The sequence below is a fragment of the Mandrillus leucophaeus genome, unplaced genomic scaffold (assembly GCF_000951045.1).
Source record: "Mandrillus leucophaeus isolate KB7577 unplaced genomic scaffold, Mleu.le_1.0 Scaffold550, whole genome shotgun sequence".
Lineage (NCBI taxonomy): Eukaryota > Metazoa > Chordata > Mammalia > Primates > Cercopithecidae > Mandrillus > Mandrillus leucophaeus.
Genome location: NW_012105920.1, coordinates 1030278 through 1056853, shown reverse-complemented (window position 1 = coordinate 1056853; position 26576 = coordinate 1030278). Strand labels below are relative to the sequence as shown.

Here is a 26576-nt window from a genome sequence, read left to right as displayed (position 1 = left end):
ACCTCGCTCGGCTAGTTTTTTTGTATTTTGTAGTAGAGACGGGGTTTCACCGTGTTAGCCAGGATGGTCTCGATCTCCTGACCTCATGATCCGCCCGTCTCGGCCTCCCAAAGTACTGGGATTACAGGCTTGAGCCACCACGCCCGGCCTTTTAAAAAAAAAACAAAAACAAAACAAATGCAGAGAAGTATAGCTAAAAAGTCAAAAGAGAATTTGATTTTTTAAATACTGAATTTGGCCAGGTGCAGTGGCTCATGCCTATAATTCCAGCACTTTGGGAGGCCGAGGCAAGCCAATCACTTGAGCCCAGGAGTTTGAGACCAGCCTGGCAACATGGTGAAACCCTGTCTCTACAAAAAATACAAAAATTGGTCAGGTGTGGTGATGTACTTCTGTAGTTCCAGTTCCTTGGAAGGCTGAGGTGGGAGAATTACCTGAGTCTCAACTGCAGGGAGAAGTGATTATACCACAGCACTCTAGCCTGGACAGAGTGAGACCTTGTCTCAAAAAAAAAAAAAAAATTATCTGATTTTAAAAAAAGATGGCAGGAAAGAAGGGACAAGGAACAACAACAAAAAACCCAAATGGGATAAATAGAAAATAGCAAGGTGGTAGACTTAAGTCTAGCTATCCTATTGTTATATTAAATGCCAGTGAACTATAAACACTTCTGCCAAGCACACTGGCTCACACCTGTAATCCCAGTACTTTGGGGAGGCCAAGGCAGGAGGATCACTTAAGCCCAGGAGTTTGGGACTAGCCTCGGCTACATAGTGTGTTGCGGTGATAAGACCCAACACCAGGTCGTGGGGACGATGAAGTCTGGCTAATCAAAGGATTGAGAAAAAAGACAGTTTGAGAAAGAAAGTGGGACCAGGGGCCGATCGCAATTGTGGAGGCTGTGAAGGCCCCAAGCTCTGGGAGCCCTTGCTGTTTATTGGTAATCCAACAAAGAAACAGGTGGTGAGAATGTGGGGGTCAAAAAGGCAGGCACATGATCTACAGCTGTGACAGCTTAGCATTTATATAGAACATGTTCTGTTACTTGAGATAACAAGAATACAATCTAGGAGCCTAGGAGGGTTAGAAGAAAGCCAGCAAGTCTAGACACATTCTAGGGGACATTATGTCAGACATGCAAGCCCTGCCTCAGCTTTTTTCCTAACACTTAGCTTTTTCCCAACATAGTGAGACCCTGTCTCTACAAAAATTTAAAAAAAAAAAAAAAAAAAAAAAGGTCAAGCATGGTAGTGGGCATCTGTAGTCCCAGCTACTCAGGAGGCTGAGATGAGAGGATCTCTTGAGCACAGGAGTTCTAGGCTACAGTGAGCTATGATCATGCCACTACACTCCAGTTTGGGTAATAGAGCTAGACTTTGTCTCTTTAGGAAAAAAAAAAAAAAAAGAAAACCACTTCAATTAAAAAGTAAGGATTGACCAGGCATGGTGGCTCACGCCTGTAATCCCAGCACTTTGGGAGGCCAAGGCAGGCAGATCACTTGAGGTCAGGAGTTTGAGACCAGTCTGGCCAACATGGTAAAACCCCGTCTACACTAAAAATACAAAACTAGCCGGGTGTGGTGGCGTACGCCTGTAATCCCAGCTACTCAGGAGGCTGAAGCAGGAGAATCACTTGAACCTGGGAGGCAGAAGTTGCAGCAAGCCAAGATCACACCCATTGCACTCTGCACTCTAGCCTGGGCAACAGTGAGACTCTGTCTCAAAGAAAAAAAAAGTAAAGATTATGAGACTGGATTTTAAAAAAAGTAAGACTCATCTATATGCTGTCTTCAAGAGTTATACTTAAAATATAAAATCATAGACAGGTTGAAAGCGAAAAGATGAAAAAGATATACAGTGCAAATAGTAACTGGAAGAAAGCTAAAGTGGCTATTTTAACATTAGAGAAAAATAGGTATCAAGACAGTATTGTCAGAGAGAAGTACTTCATAATGATAAAAATGGCCCGTTCATCAGAAAGATATACCAATCCTAATATTATGTATGTATATACTATATACCTAACAATAGAGCTTCAAAATACATGAAAACAATAGTTGAGATAACTAAAGAAAGAAATAGACAAATCCACAACGTAGTTGTAGGTTTTAACACCTCACTTCGAATAATTAATAGGTAGAAGAAGCCAAAACATGTATGTACACATATAGAGGATCTCAACAACACTATCAATTATCTTGATCTAAATAATATTTTTAGAATATTACACTCAACAACTGCAGAATATATATGCAAATGACTTGTTTATCAACATATACCATATACTGGCCCATTAAAAAATGTCAATAAATTTTGAAAGATTGAAATCATATAGAGAATTTCTCTGACCACAACAGAATTTAATTAAACATATTCCTTCTTTAGAAAATATTTTAGTAAACAAAGAGTAGTAGATTATTCCTCAAAAACGAGCAAAAAGAATAAAAAAGTCACTCTATTAGGGATTTTGCTGTAGGAACAAAGAATCTGGCAGGTAAAAAGTGACTGGACTTTGTGATTGTCATATACAGAGTTAGAAGCACAAGAGTTTGACAGATGCACTGGGTATTCAAAGTAATGGAAAATTTGAATAGTAGAGAAGTTTGGAAAAATGTCTAGACATGATACTTTAGCTACAGTATATAGGAAGTTGTTTGAGACGTGATACTTAAGCCACAGTTGTTTACCCCGGAGAAATGAGAGTGTTAAAAAAGATATTAAAATCATTGATTTGTTAAGAAATTATAAGAATCTGAACTGTCCTGAAAGTAATCTTCGTAAAATGAACAATAATTCCAGGTTATCTGGGATTTTCTGTAGGTTATCTAAAGGCGTAAATGGAAAATAAATAAAAATTTTATTTATCAAATAAATTTTTCAAAAAATAGAAATGAATAGGAAAAAAGTGCATACATACACAAACTTTTTTTTTGTTTTTTGTTTTTTGTTTGTTTTTTGTTTTTGAGAGTCTTGCTCTGTCTTCCAGGCTGGGGTGCAGTGGTATGGTATGACCTTGGCTCACTGCAGTCTCTACCTCGTGGGCTCAAGCATTCCTCCCACCTCAGCCTCCAGGGACTACAGGCACATGCCACCACATCTGGCTAATGTTTTTGTATGTTTTTGTAGAGATGGGGTTTTACTATGTTGCACAGGCTAGTCTTGAACTCCTGAGCTCCAGTGATCCACCTACTTGGGCCTCCCGAAGTGCTGGGATTACAGGCATGAGCCTCTGCGCCCAGCTTCCTTTAATTCTTTGAATATATTTATAACAGCTGCTTTTTAAGTCTTTGCTAAATATATTATCTCTATCAATTTATTACTGTACTTTTCTTGATTAAGAGCCATACTTTCCTACTTCTTTACATGTCTAGTAATTTTTGGTGGAAAACTTGATATTTCAGATAATATATTATAGCAACTATGTATTCTGATTTTTTGGAGAGTTGGATTTGCTTTAATAACTTGGCTATGCAAATACTGATGTCTTGCTTCATGTTTTTATTCTTATATTTATTATTAAACTTGGTTTCCAAAGAGTTGTGCCTGTGTCTGCATATAATTTAGTGGTCAGGGCTGGGTGCGGTGGCTCACGCCTGTAATCCCAACACTTTGGGAGTCTGAGGCGAGTGGATCACCTGATGTCAGGAGTTTGTGACCAGCCTGGCCAGCATAGTGAAACCCTGTCTCTACTAGAAATACCAAAAAAAAAAAAAATTAGCCGAGTGTGGTGGTGGGCACTTGTAATCCCAGCTACTCAGGAGGCTGAGGCAGGAGAATCGCTTGAACCCAGGAGGCGGAGGTTGCAGTGAGCTGAGATCATGCCACTGCATTCCATCCTGGGCAACAGAACGAGACTCCCATCTCAAAATAATAATAATAACTTAATGGTCACCTAATGATTTGAACAGAGGTTATGCTCAAACATCTTGATTGGGAAAAGCCTCACATTGATTTATATGTGAGTTGGAGAACGTATATACAAAGTTGCTGCTAGTTTTCAAGTCATCTTTAGCTTTGACTTTTTGCCAGACTATTAGATCTTCCCCATCTATTTGCGTAGTAACCCAGTTAGCCAGGGATGGTAGAGAGAGCTTATTTCCACCCTTTTATAGCTCTCTAGTTTCCAGGACCTCCCTGTTAAATTTCTGACTGTCTTTCATGACCAACCAAAATTCTGGCTGGTTTTTGTGACCAACCCTGAACTAATAAAACCATTCTCATCAACCACGTTGATGGTAGTAGTGGGTATGTGAATAACCTCATACAAAAAGGCCACTGAGTCCCCCTGCCCTAACTTGAAGCTCTAGCACTTTTTCAACAATAAACGTTTCTTGTTTTCTACATTTGATCCATTTCCAGTACCCTGGAATGGTTTTTGACAATCTCATTCGTACTTGTTTTATGTGGAGAGGAATTACCAGCCTCTTCATGCCACCATAACTAGTAGTCCTTTTCTATGTTTATATTTGTTTATTCAGCTTCATTATTCACATCTTCTGTATCCATGTTTACTTTTCCCTTAAAGGATCTGTCAGAAACTGAGAGGGATTTTCGTCCTCTACAGTTGTATTTTTATCAATTGATCCTTTTATTTTAAACAGTTTTGCATTGTGTATTTCTGTGTTCTATTAAAATGTTGTGTATTATACTATTTGGTTAGTCTAAAATATATTAGTTTGCCCAGTTCAAAGCCATCGATGCTGCTGTTCTTAAATTTTTTACTCATGTTGGATGTTTGTTTGGATTTCTCTGATGTTATTTTAGGCTGGACTTAAATAGTAGTGACAGAGTTCATCTGTGTCATCAGTTCCAAGACTACTAGTTTTAGTGATTCACTAGAAAGACTCAGAGTACTCAGTACATGTACTCATGGGTAACATTTGTTACAGTGAAGGATATAAAACAAAATTGGCAAAAGAGTAAGGTGCCTGGGGCAAAGTCCAGAGGAAACCATGGGTAAGTTTTCAAAAGTCCTCTCCCAATAGAGTCATGCAAGACTTTTTAAATTCCCCCAGAGACAAGTTGTCACAACGCTTATAAGTGTTGTCTACCAGGGAAGCTCATTAGACTCAGTGACCAGAGTTTCTACTGGGGGCTGAGTATGTAGGCAACGTTTGCCTAGTACATACTAAAATTCCAGTCTTCTAGAGGGAAAGCAGGTATCCAGCATTAACCACATCGTCTGCACAATCTAGACACAGTAAACCACCATTATTAATTAGGGAACAGTGGGAACACTTCTGAAATCAAAGTTCCCAGATACCAGACAAAGGCCAACCTTGCAAGGAGGTTTTCCTAAGTATAGCAGTCTCAGGCCTGCTGTATTAAATTCTTTAATTCTTTTCTACACAAAATCTTTGTCTTTTTTTTTTAAATTGAACTACTCCTGGTGCTTCACTCATGAGTTTAATGACCAAAGTTCTTTTATTGTTTTTTTTTGCAGTTAAATTATTTAAAATATTTTTCTCTTAATTTGGGAGTAATATAATTTTATTCATATGTGAAATTAGGGATCATCATATATAGTTTTGGTTTTTGTTTCAAAAAATCTTTGCTGTTTCTCTAAGCCAAAAATAAAGTGCATGCTTGTTTTGAAACTCTAATAGACAAAATACTGTACTATGATTTAAATTTCATGCTTGGAACAGTTTTATATTTGACTCTTCTTTGTATCTCCCACACATCATAATGCCTTTGTTCTTTTCTCAGCACGATTACGTGGTGTTCATGATGGTTTGTTCACTGGACAAATAGATGCTGTGGATACTCTTAATGCTACTTATAGAGTAACTTTTGATAGGACAGGGCTTGGAACCCATACCATCCCTGACTATGAAGTTCTCGTAAGTAGTATTTCATAATACATTTGTGTTTTATGCCTGTTAAATGTGTTATATAGAGTTTTCTTAGAAATCGTGTTTTATGATAGAATCAAGACTTTAGCTCACAGAGGAAGAGATCCTTAGGGGCCCCCAGCCCTATCTGCTAGACCCCTGGTTCGGAACTATACTTAAGTCTTCCATTTTCCAGGAACTAGAATTTCTCTGTTGGACCTTAACGACACGGCACTTTAGTATAACCAAACTGATGAGTCCTGACTAAATAACCTTGGAGAAGAAGCTACATAACATTTTCATTGCAGCTGTTAGGTTAAAGTATAGTCCTTTTGCAAAATTATTTTTAAAGTATGAAGTAACATCTTGTACTTATTTGTTCTCCTGTTTTATTTTCAGAGGTATGCAGGATGGGTGTTTATTACCTTCGCTTTTGCATGATGAAACTCAGACATAAGTACAGTTGCGTAGTTTATTCAGGGCTCTAGATCTGGTTTCCTATTAGGCTGAGACTAGAATCGAGATCTTTTTTTTTTTTTTTGAGATGGAGTCTTGCTCTGTCGCCCAGGCTGGAGCGCAGTGTCGTGAACTCGGCTCGCTGCAACCTCTGCCTAGAATGTATTTTTATATATGTATGTATGTCTTTGTAAATATATTTCCTAAAAGAAATATATATATATATATATATATCCTTAGTGCAGAAATACAATATTGCTTGATATCTCTCTACAATAGGAGAGAAAGAAAGTTGGAACTAAATGTAGAACAGAGTACACTACTCTTAAGTTTTTACATTAAAGGATTAAATCTTTAAACTCTCCTTTCAAAAAAAGTAAATTGGCTGGGCACGGTGGCTCATGCCTATAATCCCAGCACTTTGGCAGGCCAAGGTGGGTGGATCACCTGAGGTCAGGAGTTCAAGACCAGCCTGGCTAACATGGTGAAACCCCATTTCTACTAAAAATACAAAAAGTTAGCCAGGCGTGGTGGTGCGCGCCTGTAATCCCAGCTACTTGGGAGGCTGAGGCAGAAGAATTGCTGGAACCCAGGAGGTGGAGGTTGCAGTGAGCCCAGATCGCGCCATTGCACTCCAGTTTGGTCAACAAGAGTGAAACTTGGTCTCAGAAAAAAAGTAAATTGCTTCTCTGTTTAATTAATTTAACTGTTTTTATGAGGTCACCCAAATATTTCTCCCTGGCTAAATAAGAATTGATTTTTAATTATTGTAGGATATATTCAGAAAGTCTAAATGCAGATAACCAAAGGTGGCCATAGAAAACTTTAATAATAATCTTTGATTCTCTGAACTATTTTGACCCCCCCCTTTTTTTTTATTTCTTTTTGTCTTCTGGAGGTTCATCCTTTTGGCAGCAAAGTAGTGTTTTCATACTCTGTTTTAAGTTCTAGCCTTTGATCTGTATAGACTAATATGCTACTCTATAAATAATTAAATATATAAGTAATAAATTCTATATGAATCATAGAATATGCGCGAATATATATCTCAAGCTGAAATACAATAATTATAAAGCTTAAATGATGGTAAATTTCTTTAAGTTTTGTGGATTAATCTATTTTCTCAGAGTAATGAGCCTCATGAGACAATGCCAATTGCTGCCTTTGGACAAAAACAGCGGCCTTCTCGATTTTTTATGACCCCACCACGGTTACATTATACTCCTCCTCTCCAGTCACCAATTATGGTAAGTATATTTTAGAAATATATATTTTTTTTTTTTTTTTTTTTTTTGAGACGGAGTGTAGCTCTGTCGCCCAGGCTGGAGTGCGGTGGCCAGATCTCAGCTCACTGCAAACTCCGCCTCCCGGGTTTACGCCATTCTCCTGCCTCAGCCTCCCAAGTAGCTGGGACTACAGGCGCCTGCCACCTCGCCCGGCTAGTTTTTTTTGTATTTTTAGTAGAGACGGGGTTTCACCGTGTTAACCAGGATGGTCTCGATCTCCTGACCTTGTGATCCGCCCGTCTCGGCCTCCCAAAGTGCTGGGATTACAGGCTTGAGCCACCGCGCCCGGCATATTTTAGAAATATTATCAATAATTTAATTGATTATTACGAAGGTGAACTATATTCTTAAGAAATACACATCTATTACAACTTCAAAAGATACGCACACTGTTTTGAATTGAAAATATTAAATAACATAAATAGTTGCTTCACCTCCAGAAATATTTTCCTTTTTATTGGATTTTAATATAATATTAATTATAACAGAATTTTCTGTTTTTCTAAAAGTAAGATACTTCCTGGCTGGGCGCAGTGGCTCACGCCTGTAATCCCAGCACTTTGGGAGGCCGAGGCAGGCAGATCATGAGGTCAGGAGTCTGAGACCAGCTGACCAACATGGTGAAATGCTATCTCTGCTAAAAATACAAAAATTAGCTGGGTATGGTGGTGCGCACCTGTAATCCCAGCTGCTAGGGAGGCTGAGGCAGGAGAATCACTTGAACCTAGGAGTCAGAGGTTGCAGTGAGCTGAGATCACATTTGGCAACAGAGCGAGACTCTGTTTAAAAAAATAAAATAAAAAAATAAGTTTCTTCCTCTGAATAGTCAATGATTAAATAATTCCCTTTTATTCCCACAGGATAATGATCCTTTATTGGGACAGTCGCCGTGGAGAAGTAAAATTTCTGGCTCTGACACTGAAACATTAGGTGGTTTTCCAGTAGAATTTCTTATCCAAGTGGTAAGAATTGTTCTGAGTATCTTGGCTCTTTGTTTAAAAACTCAATGTATTTTATGTTATTAAGGTTGAAAATTTTTCTAGGGCCGTGTAGGTTTATCACCGTGTAGGTTTTAAGAGGTACTATTTCCAACAAAGCCTAAAAATAAAAGTTATAAAAAAAAGAAAAGACAGATCTTTTTCTTGAGCTTTGTCTTGTGTCTGAGTTCTTATTATTCTGCTATTTTAAGGGCTCAAACATTCTTGCATATGTTCTGTGAAATTCTGAATGTTTGGCTGTTAATAACTTGGGTAACTATGAAGGCTTTTATTTAGTAACCTCAGCATATTCTGCTATCATTAGTCAGTTCAACAGTTATGATGTCCTGGCTAGCTTATATGGTTAGAAGAAATTTTATTTCTTTTCAGAGACTAGAAACAGGTATTCACTTGCTAAGTACTTAGTGATTAGACACTGAGAAATCTAAGCCTAAACTGAAATAAGTGTAAGTATTATATTGGAAAATTTTCCTTATAGCTGAACTCTTAAAAATGTAATGAGTTTGAAAATTAGATTAAATAAATTTTTTAGTTTGAATCATAGTCTAATAATGTATTGTTTCATTTCCTTTTTGGAAAATGAAAACTATTTTGGCTTGGGATAGATAGGATCTTTATTTTCATTTATTTATTTAGAGACTGAGTCTCGCTCTGTTGCCCAGGCTGGAGTGCAGTGGGTCGATCTCGGCTCACTGCAACCTCCACCTTCCAGATTCAAGCTTTTCTCCTGCTTCAACCTCCTGAGTAGCTGGGATTACAGGCATGCACCACTACGCCCAGCTAATTTTTTTTGTAATTTTAATAGAGATGGGGTTTCACTGGGCTGACCAGGCTGGTCTCCAACTCCTAACTTCACCTTGGCCTCCCAAAGTGCTGGGATTACAGGCGTGAGCCACCACACCCGGCCGATACAATCTTTATAAATAAAAATGTTTATAACATAATCCGTGAAAATACTCACAGTGTTCTTTTGCAGTTGATGTTATTTTGAGGAAAAGTCTTGTCAGTTGTGTGTCTGTGTATAGCATTCTGTGTTCCTCAATCACATTTTTTATTTAATATTTATTTATTTATGTTATTTGAGACAGAGTCTCACTCTGTCATCCAGGCTGGAGTGCAGTGGCACGATCTCAGCTCACTGTAGCCTCTACCTCCCAGGTTCCAGTGATTCTTCCACCTCAGCCTCCCAAGTAGCTGGGATTACAGGCGCATGCCACCACACCCAGCTAATTTTTTGTATTTTTGGTAGAGACGGGGATTCACCATGTTGGCCAGACTGGTCTCAAACTCCTGACCTCAAGTGATCTGCCCTCGGCCTCCCAAAGTGCTGGGATTACAGGCATGAGCCACTGCGCCTGGCCTATTTATTTTTTTGAGAGAAAGTATCACTCTGTTGTCCAGGCTGGAGTATAGTGGTGCCATTATGGCTCACTGCAGCCTTAACCTCCCAATCTCAGGCAGTCCTCCCACCTCAGTCTCCCAAGTAGCTGAGACTATAGGCATGTACCACCACTCCCAGCTAATATATTTTTTATTGGTTTTATAGAGATGGAGTCTCACTGTGTTACCTAGGCTGGTCTGGAACTCCTGGGCTCAAATGATCCTCCCACCTTGGCCTTCCAAAGTGCTAAGATTACAGACTTGAGTCACCGTGCCCAGCCAGTGATATATTGTTAGTTATCCTTGCAGTATAAAATTTCTCACACCTTTGGCTTCTTGAGGCAGATGAATATTTTTATATGAAAGATTGAAAATGTGATAAGAGCAAAGACTTATTCTTTTCACAAAGAAGACACTTGTTTTTAATTCTTTCTTTTAAATAGTAGAAGTAAAAACAAAGCTAATATGTTATATTTGAACAGGTGTTGTGTGTGTGAGTTTGAGAGAGATCCATAAGCAAAGGGAGCCAGAAGCTAAGTACTACTATGCTATGTCTACATAGTGATATTTTTATCGATCCTTGTTATGTTTGATTTTTGATTCAGTACACTTTTTTCTTTAGAGAGGTTTTAGGTTCATAGCAAAATTGAGAAGAAGATACAGATATTTCCCATATACTTCCTGACCCCACACCTATGTAGTCTCCCCCTATTATCTCCCACCAGAGTGGTATATTTGTTACAGTCATTACCTTCATTTAACACATCATTTCACCTAAAGACCATAGTTCACATTAATGTGTTTAAGGGTGTGGAACATTTTAAGAGTTTTGACAAATGTATAATATCATGTATCTACCATTATGTATCATATAGAGTAGTTTCACTGCCCTAAAAATCTTCTGTGTTTCACCTTTTTATCCCTTCCCCTGAGCCCCTGGAAATCACTGATCTTTTTACTGTTTTCATAGTTTTGTCTTTTGCAGACTGTCATATATTTGAAGTCATACAGTATATAACCTTTTTATATTGGTTTCTTTCACTTACTAGTATACATTTAAGTTTCTTTCATGTCTTTTCATGGCTTGATAGCTCATTTCTTTTTAGCATTGGATAATATTACATTGTTGGGATGTATCACAGTTTATTTACTCATTGACAAACTGAAAGGCATCTTGGTTGCTTTCGAATTTTGGCAATTACGAATAAAGGTGCCATAAACATCTGTGTGCAGGTTTTTGTGTAGCCGTAAGTTTTCAGCTCCTTTGGGTAAATACCAAGGAGTGTAATTGCTGGATCATATGGTAAGAGTATGCTTAGTTATATAAGAAACTGACAAGCTGTGTTCTAAAGTGGCTGTACCATTTTGCATTCCATCAGCAGTGAATGGGATTTCCTGTTGCACCACATCCTCATCAGCATTTGGTATTGTCAGTGTTCTGGATTTTGGCAGTTCTAATAGGTTTGTTGTGGTATCTTATTATTTAAATTTGCATTTCCCTGATGACATATACATTTCCTCATTGAGCATCTTTTCATATGCTTATCTGCCATCTGTATATCTTCTTTGGTGAGGTGTCTGTTAAGATCCTTGGCTCATTTTTTAATCCAATTGTTTGTTTTCGTATTGTTGGGTTTTAAGAGTTCTTTGTATATTTTGGAAAGCAGTTCCTTATCAGATGTATATTTTACAAATATTTTCTCCCAGTCTGTGGCTTGTCTTTTCATTCTCTTTACATCTTTAACCAAACAGAAGTCTTTAATTTTAATGAAGTTCAGCTCATCATTTCATTCTTTCATGGATCATGCCTTTGGTGTCATATTTAAAGTGTTGTCGTAAAACCAAAGTCATCTAGATTTTTTTTCCTGTGTTACTTTCTAGGAGTTTTATAGTTTTGGATTTTACATCTATGTTTGTGATTCTCTCTGTGAAAGGTGTAAGGTTTTTCTCTAGTTTCTTTTTTTGTTTTGTTTTGTATGTGAGTGTCCAGTTGTTGCAGCACCATTCATTGAAAAGACTGACTTTTCTCCACTGTTGCCCATTTGTTGAACATAATTGATTATGTGGATTTATTTCTGGGCTCTCTATTCTGTTCCATTGATCTATTTTATTTTATTCTTTGCCACTACCACGCTGTCTTGGTTACTATAGCTTTATAGTATGTTTCAAAGTTGAATAGCATCAGCCATTCAACTTTGTTCTTCTACTTCAATATTGTGTTGGCTATAGTAGGTCTTTTGCCTTTCAATATAGACTTTAGAATCATTTTGTCAATATCCATAAAACAACTTGCCGGGATTTTGACTTGTATCGCATTGAATTTATAGATCAAGTTGAGAAGAACTAGTATCTTGACAGTGTTGTGTCTTCTTATCCATGAACATGAAATATCTCTTATTTAGTTCTTTGATTTCTTTCATCAGAGTTTTGCTCATATAGATCTTGTACATATTTGTTAGATTTATACTTAAGTATTTCATTTTGGGAGTATTAAGGTAAATGATACTGTGCTATATTTTTAATTTCACATCATACTTGTTTGTTGTTGGTATATGACAAAGCAGTTGACTTTTGTATGTTAACTTTGTATCCTGCAACTTTGCTGTAGTCACTTATTAGTTCCAGGGATTTTTTTTTTTTTTTTTTGTCAGTTCTTTCAGATTGTCTACATAGGCAGTCATGTCACCCGCCTAAAACAGACATTTTTTTTTTTTATTCCCAATTCTACCTTTTATTCCTCTTTCTTGTCTTATTGCATTAGCTAGGACTTCCAGTATGATGTTGAAAAGAGTGATAAGAGAGGACATCATTGCCTTATTCCTGATCTTAGTGGGAAAACTTCTAGTTTCTCACCATTAAATGTGATATTTGACATGGGGTTTTTTTGTAGATTTTTTTTTTGTTTATCAGGTTGGGAAAGTTGTCTATTCCTAGTTTACTGAGAGTTTTTATCATGATTGAGTGTTGAATTTTGTCAAATACTTTGCCTCTATCAATCTGATCATATGAGTTTTCTTCTTTAGCCTACCGATGTGATGGATTATATTAATTAATTTTCTTTTTTTTTTTCCTTTTTTTTTTTTTTTTTTTTAGATGGAGTCTTGCTCTGTTGTCCAGGCTGGAATGCAGTGGCACGATTTCGGCTCACTGCAACCTCCACCTCCCAGGTTCAAGCATTCTCCTGCCTCGGCCTCCTGGGTAGCTGGGACTACAGGCACATGCCACCACGCCTGGGTAACTTTTTAGTAGAGACAGGGTTTCACTGTGTTGGGCAGGCTGGTCTTGAACTCCTGACCTCAAATCATCTACCCACCTCAGCCTCCCAAAATGCTGGGATTACAGGCGTGAGCCACCACGCCTGACTTATATTAATTAATTTTCAAATGTTGAATCAGCCTTGCATACTTCAGATAAATCTCACTTGGGGCCAGGTGTGGTGGCTCACACCTGTAGTCCCAGCACTTTGGGAGGCCAAGGCAGGTGGATCACGAGGTCAGGAGATCGAGACCATCCTGGCTAATATGGTGAAATCCCGTCTCTACTAAAAATACAAAAAAATTAGCTGGGTGTGGTGGTGGGCACCTGTGGTCCCAGTTACTTGGGAGGCTGAGATGGGAGACTAGCGTGAACCCAGGAGGCAGAGCTTGCAGTGAGCCGAGTTCACGCCACTGCACTCCAGCCTGGGCGACAGAGCAAGACTCTGTCTCAAAAAAAAAAAAAAAAAAAAAAAAAAAGTCTCACTTGGCTGTGATCTTAAATCCTTGTATACATCATTGGATTCAATTTGCTAATATTTTATTGAGGATTTTTGCTTCTGTGTTTATGAGAGATACTGATCTATAGTTTTTTTTCTTTTCATGTTTGGACAGGGGATCTATGTTGCCCAGGCTGGGCTAAGACTCCCGGGTTCAAGTGATTCTCCCACTTCAGCCTCCCAGTAGCTAGGACTATGAGTACATTCCATTATGCATGGCTTGTTGTTGTCTTTCACAGTGTCTTTGTCAGATTTTGGTATTAAGGTAATGCTAACCTTGGAGAATGAGTTAGGAAGTATTTTCTCTGCTTCTATCCTCTAAAACATTACAGAGGTTGGGTATAATTTCTTCCTCAAATGTTTAGTAGAATTCCTCAGTGAACCCATCTGGGCCTGGTGCTTTCTGTTTTGGAAGGTTATTAATTATTGACTCAATTTATTTAATAGATATAAACCTATTCAGAGCCTTCCACTTTTTTCTTGTGCGAGTTTTAGAAATTTCAAGGAGTTTGTTCATTTTTTTTTTTTAGGTTATAAAAAAAAATATATATATATATGGGCATATAGTTGTTTATAGTATTCTTTTATTATCTTTTTAAAGTCCATAGGATCTGTAATGAGGCCCCTTTTTCATTTCTGAAATTAATAATTTGTGTCCTCTCTCTTTTTTCTTAGCCTAGCCTAGAGGCTTATCAATATCATTGATCTTTTTAAAGAACCAACTTTTGGTTTTGTTGATTTTGTTTCTCTTAATTTCCTATTTTTAATTTTATTGATTTCTGCTCTAATTTATAATATTCTGCTTACTTTGTATTTAATTTGCCTTTTTTTTTTTTTTTTAGTTTCCTAAGGTGGAAGCTTAAATTACTGATTTTAGATCTTCTTTACTAATAAATGCATTCGATACTACAAATTTCCCACTAAGTGCTGCTTTGACTGCGTCACACAAATTTTGACAATTTGTCTCTTTATTTTTATCTAGTTCAGAATATTTTTCCATTTCTTCTTTTAGATTGCTTTTTTGACTCATGTATTATTTAGACATATCTTCAGATTTTACAGCTTGCTTTGTTATTGATTTCTGGTAGAAGTTCATTGTGGTGTAAGAGCATACATTGTATGATTTCTATTCTTTTAATTTTGTTAAGGTATGTTTCATGGCCCAGAATGAGATCTTCATGAATTTTCTGTACAATCCTGAGTAGAAAGTATATTCTGCGGTTGTTGGATGCAGTAGTCTATAGATACCAATTATATCCAGTTAATTGATGATATTGTTGAGTTTATGTCCTTGCTGATTTTCTGCCCGTTGGATCTGTTCATTTCTGATAGGGGGGTATCCAAATCTCCAACTGGTGGATTGATCTATTTGTCAGTAGTTAATGTATTTTGCCTCATGTTTTGATGTTCTGTTATTAGGCACATAAATATTAAGTATTGTTGGCCGGGTGCAGTGGCTCACGCCTGTAATCCCAGCCCTTTGGGAAGCTTAGGCGGGCAGATCACTTGAGGTCAGGAGTTCGAGACCAGCCTGGCCAACATGGTGAAACCCATCTTTACTAAAAATACAAAATTAACCAGGTGTAGTGGCAGATACCTGTAATCCCAGCTACTCGGGAGACTGAGACAGAATTGCTTGAACCTGGGAGGCGGAGGTTGCAGTGAGCTGATGTTGCACCACTGCACTCCGGCCTGGGTGACAGAGCAAGAATCTGTCTCCAAAAAAAAAAAAAAAAAAACAGAAAAAATATTATGTCTTCTTGGAACATTGACCCCTTTTTCATTATGTAATGCCCCTTTTTATTCCTGACGCCTTTTTTTGCTCTGGAGTCTACTTTGTCTGAAATTAATATAACTGTTCCTCCTTTCTTTTGATTAGTGTTAGCATGGCATATTCTTTATCCATTTACTTTTTTTTTTTTTTTTTTTTGAGACGAAGTCTTGCTCTGTCGCCCAGGCAACCTCTGCCTCCTAGGTTCAAGCGAGTCTCATGCCTCAACCTCCCGAGTAGCTAGGATTACGTGTCCACCACACCTGGCTAATATTTGTATTTTTAGTAGAGACAGGTTTTTTCACCATCTTGGCCAGGCTGGTCCAGAACTTCTGACCACGAGAAATGTGCCTGTCTCAGCCTCCCAAAGTGCTGGGATTACAGGTGTCAGCCACTGAGCCTAGCCCTGTTTTTTTTTTGTTTGTTTGTTTTTTGTTTTTGAGAACAGGGTCTCCGTCTGTAGCCTAGGCTGGAGTGCAGTGGCTCACTACAGCCTCAACCTCCTGGGCTTAAGAAATCCTCCCACCTCAGCCTCCCAAGTAGCTGGGACTACAGGCATAAGCCACCACACCTGCTAATTTTTGTATTTTTTGTATGGACATGGGGTGTCAGTGTACCCTAGGCTGGTCTTGAACTCCTTGGCTCGAGCAATGGGACCCACCTCGGCCTCCCAAAGTACTGGGATTATAGGGGTGAGCCACCACACCTGGCCTTCATCCATTTACTTTTAATCTATCTGTGTCTTTATGTTTAAAGTAGATTTCAAAGTGATTATTGATATAATTGGATTATCATACAGTAATATCTGTCATATTTATTACTATTTTCTATTCGTTGCTCATATTTTTTATTTCTATTTTTATATTCCACTCTTTTTTTTTGCCTTTTATGGTTTAATTTATGTAATTCCATTTTTCTCTGCCTTTTTAGCATATAGGTTATACTTTTTTCTTTTAACTTTCTTTAATGGTTGCTCTAGAGTTTACATTATAAACTTTTACAACTAATCCACATCCACTTTCAAATAACACTGTACAGCTTCATGGGTAGTATTAATACCTGATAATAACAAAATAATCCTAATTAATCCCTCCTTTCCTTTGTATCATTGCTGTCATTATTTTATTTATACCTAAGCATGCATAAGCATATATACACATAATCATATATAATCAAATATGCTGTTGCTGTTATTATTTTGAGCAAACTGTTATCTGTTGGAACAATTAGGAATAAGGAAAATAAAAGTTTGTATTTTACCTTCAATGTATTCTTTCTTTGATACACTTCCTTTATTTATATATGAATTTCTGACATGTATCATTTTCTTTTTCTCTAAAGAACATCATTTAACATTTCTGGCCGGGCATGGTGGTTCACGCCTGTTGTCCTAGCACTTTGGGAGGCTGAGGTGGGTAGATCACTTGAGGTCAGGAGTTCAAGACCAGCCTGGCCAACATGGTGAAACCCCATCTCTGCTAAAAATACAAAAATTAGCCGGGCATGGTGGCGCTTATAGTCCCAGCTGCTTGGGAGGCTGAGGCATGAGAATCGCTTGGACCTGGGAGGTGGAGGTTTTAGGGAGCCAAGATCACTCCACTGCACTCCAGCCTGAGCAAGAGAGCAAGCAAAAAAAAAAAAAAAAAAGAAAAAAAAAAACATTTCTTACAAGGCAGTCCTACTAGTGACAGATTTTCTCAAGTTTCTTTCTCTGAGAAAGTCTTTATTTTTCTTTCACTTAAAAAATTTTTGTTTTATTGGCCGGGCATGGTGGCTAACGCCTGTAATCCCAGCACTTTGGGAGGTTGAGGCGGGTGAATCATGAGGTCAGGAGATCGAGACCATCCTGGCTAACACGGTAAAAGCCCCGTCTCTACTAAAATTACAAAAAATAAGCTGGGCATGGTGGCAGGCGCCTGTAGTCCCAGCTACTCGGGAGGCTGAGGCAGGAGAATGTCGTGAACCTGGGAGGTAGGGCTTGCAATGAGCCAAGATTGTGCCACTGCACTCCCACCTGGGCAACAGAGCAAGACTCCGTCTCAAAAAAATAAAAAAATTAAAAAATTATTTTATTTTATTTATTATTGTAGAGATGAGGTCTAGCTGTGTTTCTCAGGCTGCTCCAGAACTCCTGGGCTTAAGCAGTCCTCCCTCTTGGTCTTCCAAAGTGCTGAGATTATAGGCGTGAGCTATGATGCCCAGTCCTGTTTTACTTTTGAATGATAATTTCATAGGGTGCAGGGGTTTAGATTGCCAGTTTTTTTTTCTCAACACAAGACATTTCACTCCAGTCTCCTCTTGCTTGCCTGGTTTCTAAGAAGTCAGATGAAATTCTTATCTTTGCTCCTCTATCGGCAAAGTGTTTTCTTTCAGGGTTTTTTTTTTCCTTTTTTTTAGTATGTAGAGATGGGGTTTTGCCATGTTGCCCAGACTGGTCTCGAACTGCTGGGCTCAAGCAATCTGCCCGCCTCAGCCTCCCAAAGTGCTGGGATTACAGGTGTGAGTCACCATAGCTGAACCAGAATTTTTCTTTGTCTTGGATTTTCTGTGGTTTGAATATGATAGGTGTAAATCTAGAGGTTTTTGTGGCATTTTCTCTGCTTGGTATGCTCTGAGCTTCTTAGATCTTTGGTTTGGTATTTGACATTAAATTAGGGAAACTCTCATTCATTATATTTCAGATAGTTCTTCCTTTTTTTCTCTCTTTCCTCTCCTTCTTGTATTTCCATTAATGCATAAAGTTACACCTTTTGTAGCTGTCCCACAATCCTTGGACATTCTGTGCTGACTTTTTCAGTCTTTGTTCTCTTTGTTTTTTAGTTTTGGAAGTTCCTATTAATATATCCTCTTCTGAGATAACTGTTGTGGAAGGAAAAAAAAAGAAAAATAAATAATATATCCTCAAGCTCAAGAAATTTTCATCTCTCTGCTTGCATTGCCCATCTGTTCCTGCATGCTATTTTATCCATTAGAGGCCTTAGCTTATTACTCATAGTTCTTTAAAATTTCAACATCCCTGCCATATCTAAGGCTGGTTTTTATGCTTGCTTTGTCTCTTCAACTATGTTTTTTGCCTCTTTTCGTACCTTGTAATTTTTTCTTAATTGCCAAACAAGATGTACTATGTAAAAGGAACTGTGTCAGCCTGAGCTTCTAGACTGTGAACTTCACAAATGCACCTCAGTTTTTCCTCCTCTTAGGTGGTACGGGGTGGCTAGAGTGGGCTGGAATTGGGTTTTTCTCTTGCCCCAGGTCAGCTAGCCTCTGATAAAACCCTAGCATGTTAGCTTCTGGTTAAATACTTTTTCCTAAGGTCAGGCCTTGCTAAGAAGAACAGAATGCTCCATTTTAATTCAAAATTGTTAGTTTTCTCTTCCCCTTGCAGGAAACAAGAGGGTGTATTTCTGCAGTATTCACTAAAACAGATTAAGCCCCTGGAAGTAAAACTCACAAAAGTATGCTTTTCAAAAAACCCTCATAACTGGGTCCCATTGAGTAAATGCTTAATGGTCAGACTTGCCGGCACCTACCACATAAATTACAGTTCCGTTTTTCCTACCCCAGCACTGGTTCCTAGAGGTTTTTGCTCACATGTTTCTGCTCCAGTAAATTGTGATTCTACATATTTGCCTTTCATTCTTTCTAATTTTGTGGACAGTTTGCCTTGGCCCTCAATTCTCTTAGAGATCTAAGAAGTGTCGTTGATTTTTTAAGTATGTTCAGTTTTTTACCTGGTGTTAGGATGGAGTAGCATCTTCCAAGCTTCTTATATCCCAGACTGTAAACTGAAAGTCTATGTATTTGATTTTAGTACTTAATTTAAAATTTATAATCTATATGTAAAGCCTAGTTAAAACACTACTTCCACTATTATTTTAAGATATTTAAGAGGTAAAAATAAAAATTATTTTATGTCCTTACCTTTTATAGTATGTGAGGTTTTATAAAACTCAGTTTTGCTCTTAAGTGTTGAAGTTGATATTTTGATTTTTTACTGTTCCAAATATATTTTTTCTTATGACAAAAGACACGTTAAAAATGTTTTGCTGCCAGGCACAGTGGCTCACACCTGCAATCCCAGCACTTTGGGCAGCCAAACTGGAAGGATTGGGAGTCTAGGAGTTCAAGACAAGCCTGGGCAACATAGACGAGGATTGAGTCTAGGAGTTGACAACAAGCCTGGGCAACATAGTGAGACCCCCATCTCTACAAAAAATACAAAAATTAGCCAGGTGTGGTGGCATGCCCCTGTAGTCCCAGCTACTCGGGAGTCTGAAGTGGGAAGATCACTTGAGCCCAGGAGGTTGAGGCTGCAGTGAGCCATGATCACGCTACTGCACTCAGCCTGGATAGCTATAAGCTACCACGCCCGACCTTATTCTTTCTTTCTTTCTTTTTTTTTTTTCTTTTTTGAGACAGAGTCTTGCTCTGTTGCCCAGGCTAGAACGCAGCAGTCATGTGATCTCGGCTTCACCTCCCAGGTTCAAGCAACCCTCATGCCTCAGGCTCCCGAGTATCTGGGACTACAGGCTCGAGCCACCACGCCTGGCTAATTTTTGTATTTTTAGTAGAGATGAGGTTTTACCATCTTGGCCAGGCTGGTCTTGAACTCCTGACCTCAGGTGATCCATCAGCCTCAGCCTCCCAAAGTGCTGGGATTACATACAGGCATAAGCCACCATGCCTGGCCAAAAAAGGGTTATCTCTTAGAAATAAATAATAAGGGCTGGGCGTGGTGGCTCATGCCTGTAATCCCAGCACTTTGGGAGGCCAAGGCAGGTGGATCACCTGAGGTCAGGAGTTTGAGACCAATCTGGCCAACATGGTGAAACCCCATTACAGGCGGATTTCTTTTTTTTAAGAAACATAACTACACTATCTATTACATCTATAAAAACTTAAATGTCAATATCAAATATCCAGTTGGTATTCAGATTTTTCAGTTGTTTTTTAAATGTTGAGTGCCTTTTTTCTCCATTCAGCTTATTGAAGAAACTGGATCCATACAGTCTCCCATAGTCTCAATTTTTCTGACTAAATCCTTGTGGGATTATTTAACTTGTTCTTTGTATTTTATGTAAATTGAAAATTATATCTAGAGGTTTGATTGGATTTAGGTTTTTTGATTGGCTGTTTGTTTTCATGTGACTACTTTTACAGGTGGTTTTGTGTTCTTTTGATAGGAGGCATTTATTTATTTATTTATTTATTTATTTATTTATTAATTATGAGATGAGGTCTTGCTCTGTTGCCCAGGCTGGAGTCCGGTGGCATGATTTCAGCTCACTGCATCCTCCACCTCCCAGGCTTAAGAAGTTTTCCCACCTCAGCCTCTTGAGTAACTGGGACTACAGATGCAAACCACTAAACCCGGCTAATTTTGTTTATTTTTTGTGGAGATAAGATCTCAAACTCCTGGACTCACGATCCCAGCTACTTGGGAAGCTGAGGCTGGTCACAAACTCTTGGGCTCAAGTGGTCTTCCCACCTTGGCCTCCCAATGTACTGGGATTACAGGTGTGAGCCACTGTATCTCTGATCTATTTATTTTTTAACATTAGCTGCCATTGATTATCAATGCTTAGATCCATTGATTCAATAAGATTTCAAAATGGCTCTCACTCTGTCATTTATTCTTCCTAAGTATCATTGTAAACTCATGGATTTTAACATTTGGCTTTAGTTTGTTACCGTTATTATTCTTACTGGTCTACAAATTTCCCTATTTTGGACCAGTGAAAAAGCTTGTTCAAATTGACTCCTTAGTCCTTTTGACACGTCCTCATTACAATGGATTTTTAAAAAAATATTTGCTTGTCAGTTTAATCAGATATATAAAATACAGTGCTATGAGGCTGAGTGTGGTGACTCATGTCTGTAATCCCAGCACTTTGGGAAGCCAAGGTGGGCAGATCACTGGAGGTCAGGAGTTCGAGACCAGCCTGGCCAACATGGTGAAACCCCGTCTCTACTAAAAATACAAAAATGGCCGGGTGCCCTGGTTCACACCTGTAATCCCAGCACTTTGAGAGGCCAAGGTGAGTGGATCATCTGAGGTCAGGAGTTCAAGACCAGCCTGGCCAACATGGCAAAACCTCGTCTCTATTAAAAATACAAAAATTCGTTGGGCATGTTGGTGGGTGTCTGTAATCCCAGCTACTCGGGAGGCTGAGGCAGGAGAATTGCTTGAGCCTGGGAGGCGGAGGTTGCAGTGAGCTGCGATCACGCCATTGCACTCCAGCCTGGGCAATAGAGCAAGAGTCCATCTCAAAAAAAAAAATACAAAAATTAGCCAGGTGTGGTTGTGTGTGCCTGTAATCCCTGCTGCTCGGGAGGCTGAGGCGAGAATTGCTTGAACTGGGAGGCAGAGGTTGCAGTGAGCCAAGACTGTGCCACTGCACTCCAGCCTGGGTGACAGAGTGAGACTCTATCTCAGAAAAAAAAAAAAATGCTATGCTATATATATGTATGTATGTATATATGTATGTGTTGAAACACTAAAATCTATTGCTAAAATATCTTACTAAAAAATTGGAAATTTAATGTCTAACCAATATACCTAAATGCCTCTGTTTATTCTAAAATATTCTTTTTTTGCAGACCCGATTATCAAAAATTCTCATGATTAAAAAGGAACATATCAAGAAATTAAGGGAAATGAACACAGACGCAGAAAAACTGGTAAGAATTTGTTTCTCTTTTTTTTCCTTCATTTGCTTGTCTAATTTTAAAATGGTGAGACCATCTATATCTATTGATTTAAAAATATCTATGGGAGGAAACATTCAGATAAATATTATTTTTAAATCCTCATTTGCATGAGGTTGTTCACACCTGTAGTCCACCTTCTTGGGAGGCTGAAGCAAAGGGATTGCTTGAGTCTAGAGTCAGAGACTGCAGTGAGCTATGATTCTACCCCTACACTCTAGCCTGGGTGATAACAAGACCCTATCTCAGTAAATGAATGAATACAGGAATAAATAAATACATACATACATACATACATACATAAAAAAGTAAATATTCATTGCTATCACTATCTCTTGTTATACTGAACATATGCTAAGTAAACTGGCAATGCATTGCCCCAGACCTCATTATGCCATTGACTGTACAGTCGAATAGGATTAATGAGTATATTAGGTTCTTTGAACAGTTTACATGAGTCTGGAATTGCTCAGACAGATACCTGTGACCAAGGAAGTTGTAATGACAGGTTATAAAAAATGTTTCAGAATAAGTAAGTCAGGAAATATCTGTGTTGTCATCTTTAGGTTATCTTGACAACATTTATATCCTATTAATCTAATGAGTTCAAAAAATGAGAGCCAATTTTATTTATAAGATAATTACCAGAAGTCTTTTTTTTTTTCTGAGATGGAGTTTTGCTCTTGTCTCCCAGGCTGGAATACAGTGGCACAATCTCGGCTCACTGCAGCCTCCGTCACCTGGGTTCAAGTGATTCTCCTGCCTCAGCCTCCCAAGTAGCTAGGATTACAGGCACACACCATCACAACCAGCTAATTTTTGTATTTTTAGTAGAGACAGAGTTTTGCCATGTTGGCCAGGCTGGTCTCGAACTCCTGACCTCAGGTGGTCCACCCACCTCGGCCTCCCAAGTGCTGGGATTACAGGTGTGAGCCACAGCGCCCAGCCAGCCACAGCACCCGGCCCAGAGTTTTTTTAAAAAGCTGTTTATGTAGACACTATTCACTAGGAAAGTCTTTGAATTGTAATGAAATTCACATCTTGCTTAAGGGTATGTAGGATGGCAAATAGGTTTTATCTCATGTACCATTTCCAGTTTATTGAAAATGACTGTATAGAAGTCTGAAAGGGAGGGCTCAGTGACTGTGCTCAGGGGGCAAAGTGCTGTGACTAATTATCAGTGTCTGTTGTAAGTGCAAGAATGGGAGTAGTAGCACTGGGAATCTCTGGAATGAAATGTTGTAAGGGTATAGGTGTGGATACAGTTAGGTATCTACAGCTGCAAAAGTAGATACCTAAGTGAATAAGGAACAGTTCTCTTTTAGGATTATAGAATTTTTTTATTTGAAAAGTACTGAATTTTTAAGACCACAAATGTCGGGTGATTTCAGCGTAAGATCATCTGCTCTCTTTAGCAGTACAGATATTAAAACTTGGGCTTATTTCCGAGTTTAACTCGTTTAAGCATAATATGAAATTAGTATTGTCAGATACACAAGTCATCCAGAAGTGAAAAAGATTAGCTATAGCATATTGCCATTACATATCTTAAACATAGAAATGTATGTGCATGCTTCTTTACTACTGGACTCATTCTTATCTTGGTTTCCATCAGTTCTACTTCTGCCCTTTATATTCTATGCCTTTTCAGTGCTCCTCCACCCCACTTCTATTTTTCTCTGGTCGCTTTATCATCTTTTCTATCTTTATGTATAAATGAAGTATTTCCCTTTAATATCACTAGTTAGGACTGTTTTCTTCTAAGTTCCATGCTTTAAAGCACTGGGCTTGCCTTTGTCCAGTTAATCTTATCTACTTTCAAATAGAGACCTATTTCGGGTTGTTTTGCAAACCAAGAAGATGCAGCCTTCAGTGTAAAATGAATTTGTATTCACAGAGACCGTTTTGATGTTGGCTTGACTTCTTAGCATATGAGAACTCTGTAGAAGTAATCTAATTGGCTTGATATGTTTTATTATTTGTTTTATTTATGTAAAAATAGTTTCCATATAAAAATTCAAATATTATGAAATGATTTAATCAAACTGTATATTCTTTATAATGCCTTCTCCATAAATAGTATTAAGTTAGCATATGTTATAAATATGTTTGTTTATGTGTTTACCATATGGATTTCTTTTTCTGTGCATATACTAAAAATTATTTTCATGCAGAATGGGATTAAATTATGATATATATGACTGTATTGTGCCATAGTTTAAACAACTTCCTATTAACAGATATTTGAGTTATTTCCATCACTTTATTAATATAGTGTGAATATTTTTGTGCATTTGTTTGTGTCTATCTGTAGGATAAATTTTAGAAAGTAAAATGAAAGATTTAATGAAACTTAGTTTAAGAGGTAGGCTGAACATATTTTTTTCATATCCTTTATAATTGCACATAGAATATGAAGTACAAAAAGAAGTAAACAAAAAAAATGAAGCAGTCTGCCTAACAATGTCTATGAGATTTCAAAATTTTTTCTGGCATGTTTTTAGATGAAACAGAAACCATGGCTACAAGAGGCCCTAGATCCAGAGTTGGCAAATATGATGAAGTGCAGAAGTGAGATTAGTATTTTAAAAGGCAATTAATTCAAGGTCTTTCTCCTTGTTCCCCTTCATCTCAGTGACAGAACTCAAACGTGGCATTTACTCAAGTTAAAAGGAGAGAAAGAAGCACTTCTGTAAAGAATTTGAATGTACTATTTGGGGAAAGTTAAGGTTTTTTTCTGCTTTTGGTAAGGGTAGACTAGGTAATTTGGATTAACCTTCCTGCTGTGAATAGCTGTTTCCTCTGGAATAAAATATTAAAATAACCTGCTTGAAGACACTGGAGCATTAACAAGGCATTGAGGAGGCCGGGTCCAGTGGCTCATACCTGTAATCCCAGCACTTTGGGAAGCTGAGGCAAGTGGATCACTTGAGGTCACGAGTTCAAGACAAGCCTGGCCAACACGACAAAACCCTGTCTCTACTGAAAATAAAAAAATTAGCTGGGTGTGATAGCATGCATCCCCAGCTAACTTGGGAGGCTGAGGCAGGAGAGTCGCTTGAACCCAGGAAGCAGAGGTTGCACTGAGTCAAGACCGTGCCACTGTACTGCAGCCCGGGCAGCAGACCAAGACTCTGTCTCAAAAAAAAAAAAAGAAAGAAAGAAAGAGAGAGAGAGAGAGAGAAAATAAACAACAAGGCATTAAGGAATTATAGGATCTGGGAAAAGAAGGAAAGAAGTAAGGGGGAACCTGATGTTCAGGGTTGCTTTTTCCTTGGGGGCTTCTGCAAGTTCCAGAAAAGGTAGCTGAGAAGCTAAGTGGTATTCTTGAAAGGCTTATAGGGGTTGGAGGCCAAAATTAGAGTCCAGAGACCCACCGAGGGTTGGGGGAAGTTGGCAAACTTTTAAGTCCTCTTTGGAGGAATATAGCATTTTTATAGGCCTCAAATTATTTCTATAAATTTGTATATATAGTATCTAACACTCAATTTAAATTCAAGACACAGTAGGAGACACAGTAATCCTAAGGAAAAAAGAAAATAAACTGTAGACAATAGGCAGACTCCAGACAATGGAGTTTTTAGAAATATATTTTAAATGCTTAATTTGTTAAAAGAGATGAGACAAAATTGAGAATTTTAGAAGAGAACTGGAAACAACAATAAAAAAGACCAAATGAAAACTATAAACTCTAGCAATCAGAATTAACCCAGTTGGTGGATACAACCACAGCAGGTTAGAAACAACTAAAGAGAGAGCTAATAATTTAAAATAGATCAGAAGAAAATATCCCGAATGAAACATGAAGATAAAAATGAGTGGAAAATATAGAAGAGAAGAGACGATAAATAGGGGATACAGTGAGGAAGGTCTAATGTGTAATGAAATAGCAGAAGGAAAAAGAAAGAATGGAACAAAAGCAGTATTTTAAAAGATAATGACTAAAGGCATTACAAAACTGTCAAAAAACAACAAACCACAGATAGATTCCTATCAACCCCAATGAGATAAATAAAAAGATAATGACTTTTAGACACATTATCTTTTTTTTTTTTTTGGAGACAGAGCCTCACTCTGTCGCCCAGGCTGCAGTGCAGTGGCGCGATCTCGGCTCACTACAAGCTCCGCCTCCTGGGTTCACACCATTCTCCTGCCTCAGCCTCCCGAGTAGCTGGGACTACAGGCGCCCGTCACCTCCCCCGGCTAATTTTTTGTTTGTTTTTTGTTTTGTTTTGTTTTGTTTTGTTTTAGTAGAAACGGGGTTTCACCGTATTGGCCAGGATGGTCTCAATCGTCTGACCTCGTGATCCGCCCTCCTCAGCTCCCAAAGTGCTGGGATTACAGGTGTGAGCCACCACACCCGGCCTAGACACATTACCTTTTTTTTTT

At 38.2% G+C, this 26576-nt stretch overlaps 1 protein-coding gene across 2 annotated transcripts in view; it reads left to right on the top strand.

Moving 5' to 3' along the window:
• The window catches only part of LIN9 (lin-9 DREAM MuvB core complex component), an 88052-nt gene that overhangs the window by 34704 nt on the left and 26772 nt on the right, over positions 1-26576 (top strand). For both annotated transcript variants that reach the window (XM_011997972.1, XM_011997973.1), the window contains 4 exons: positions 5710-5843; positions 7418-7537; positions 8437-8538; positions 22080-22160. In XM_011997972.1, coding sequence (XP_011853362.1) covers positions 5710-5843; positions 7418-7537; positions 8437-8538; positions 22080-22160 — 437 coding nt within the window. The remainder of the gene's footprint in view (positions 1-5709; positions 5844-7417; positions 7538-8436; positions 8539-22079; positions 22161-26576) is intronic.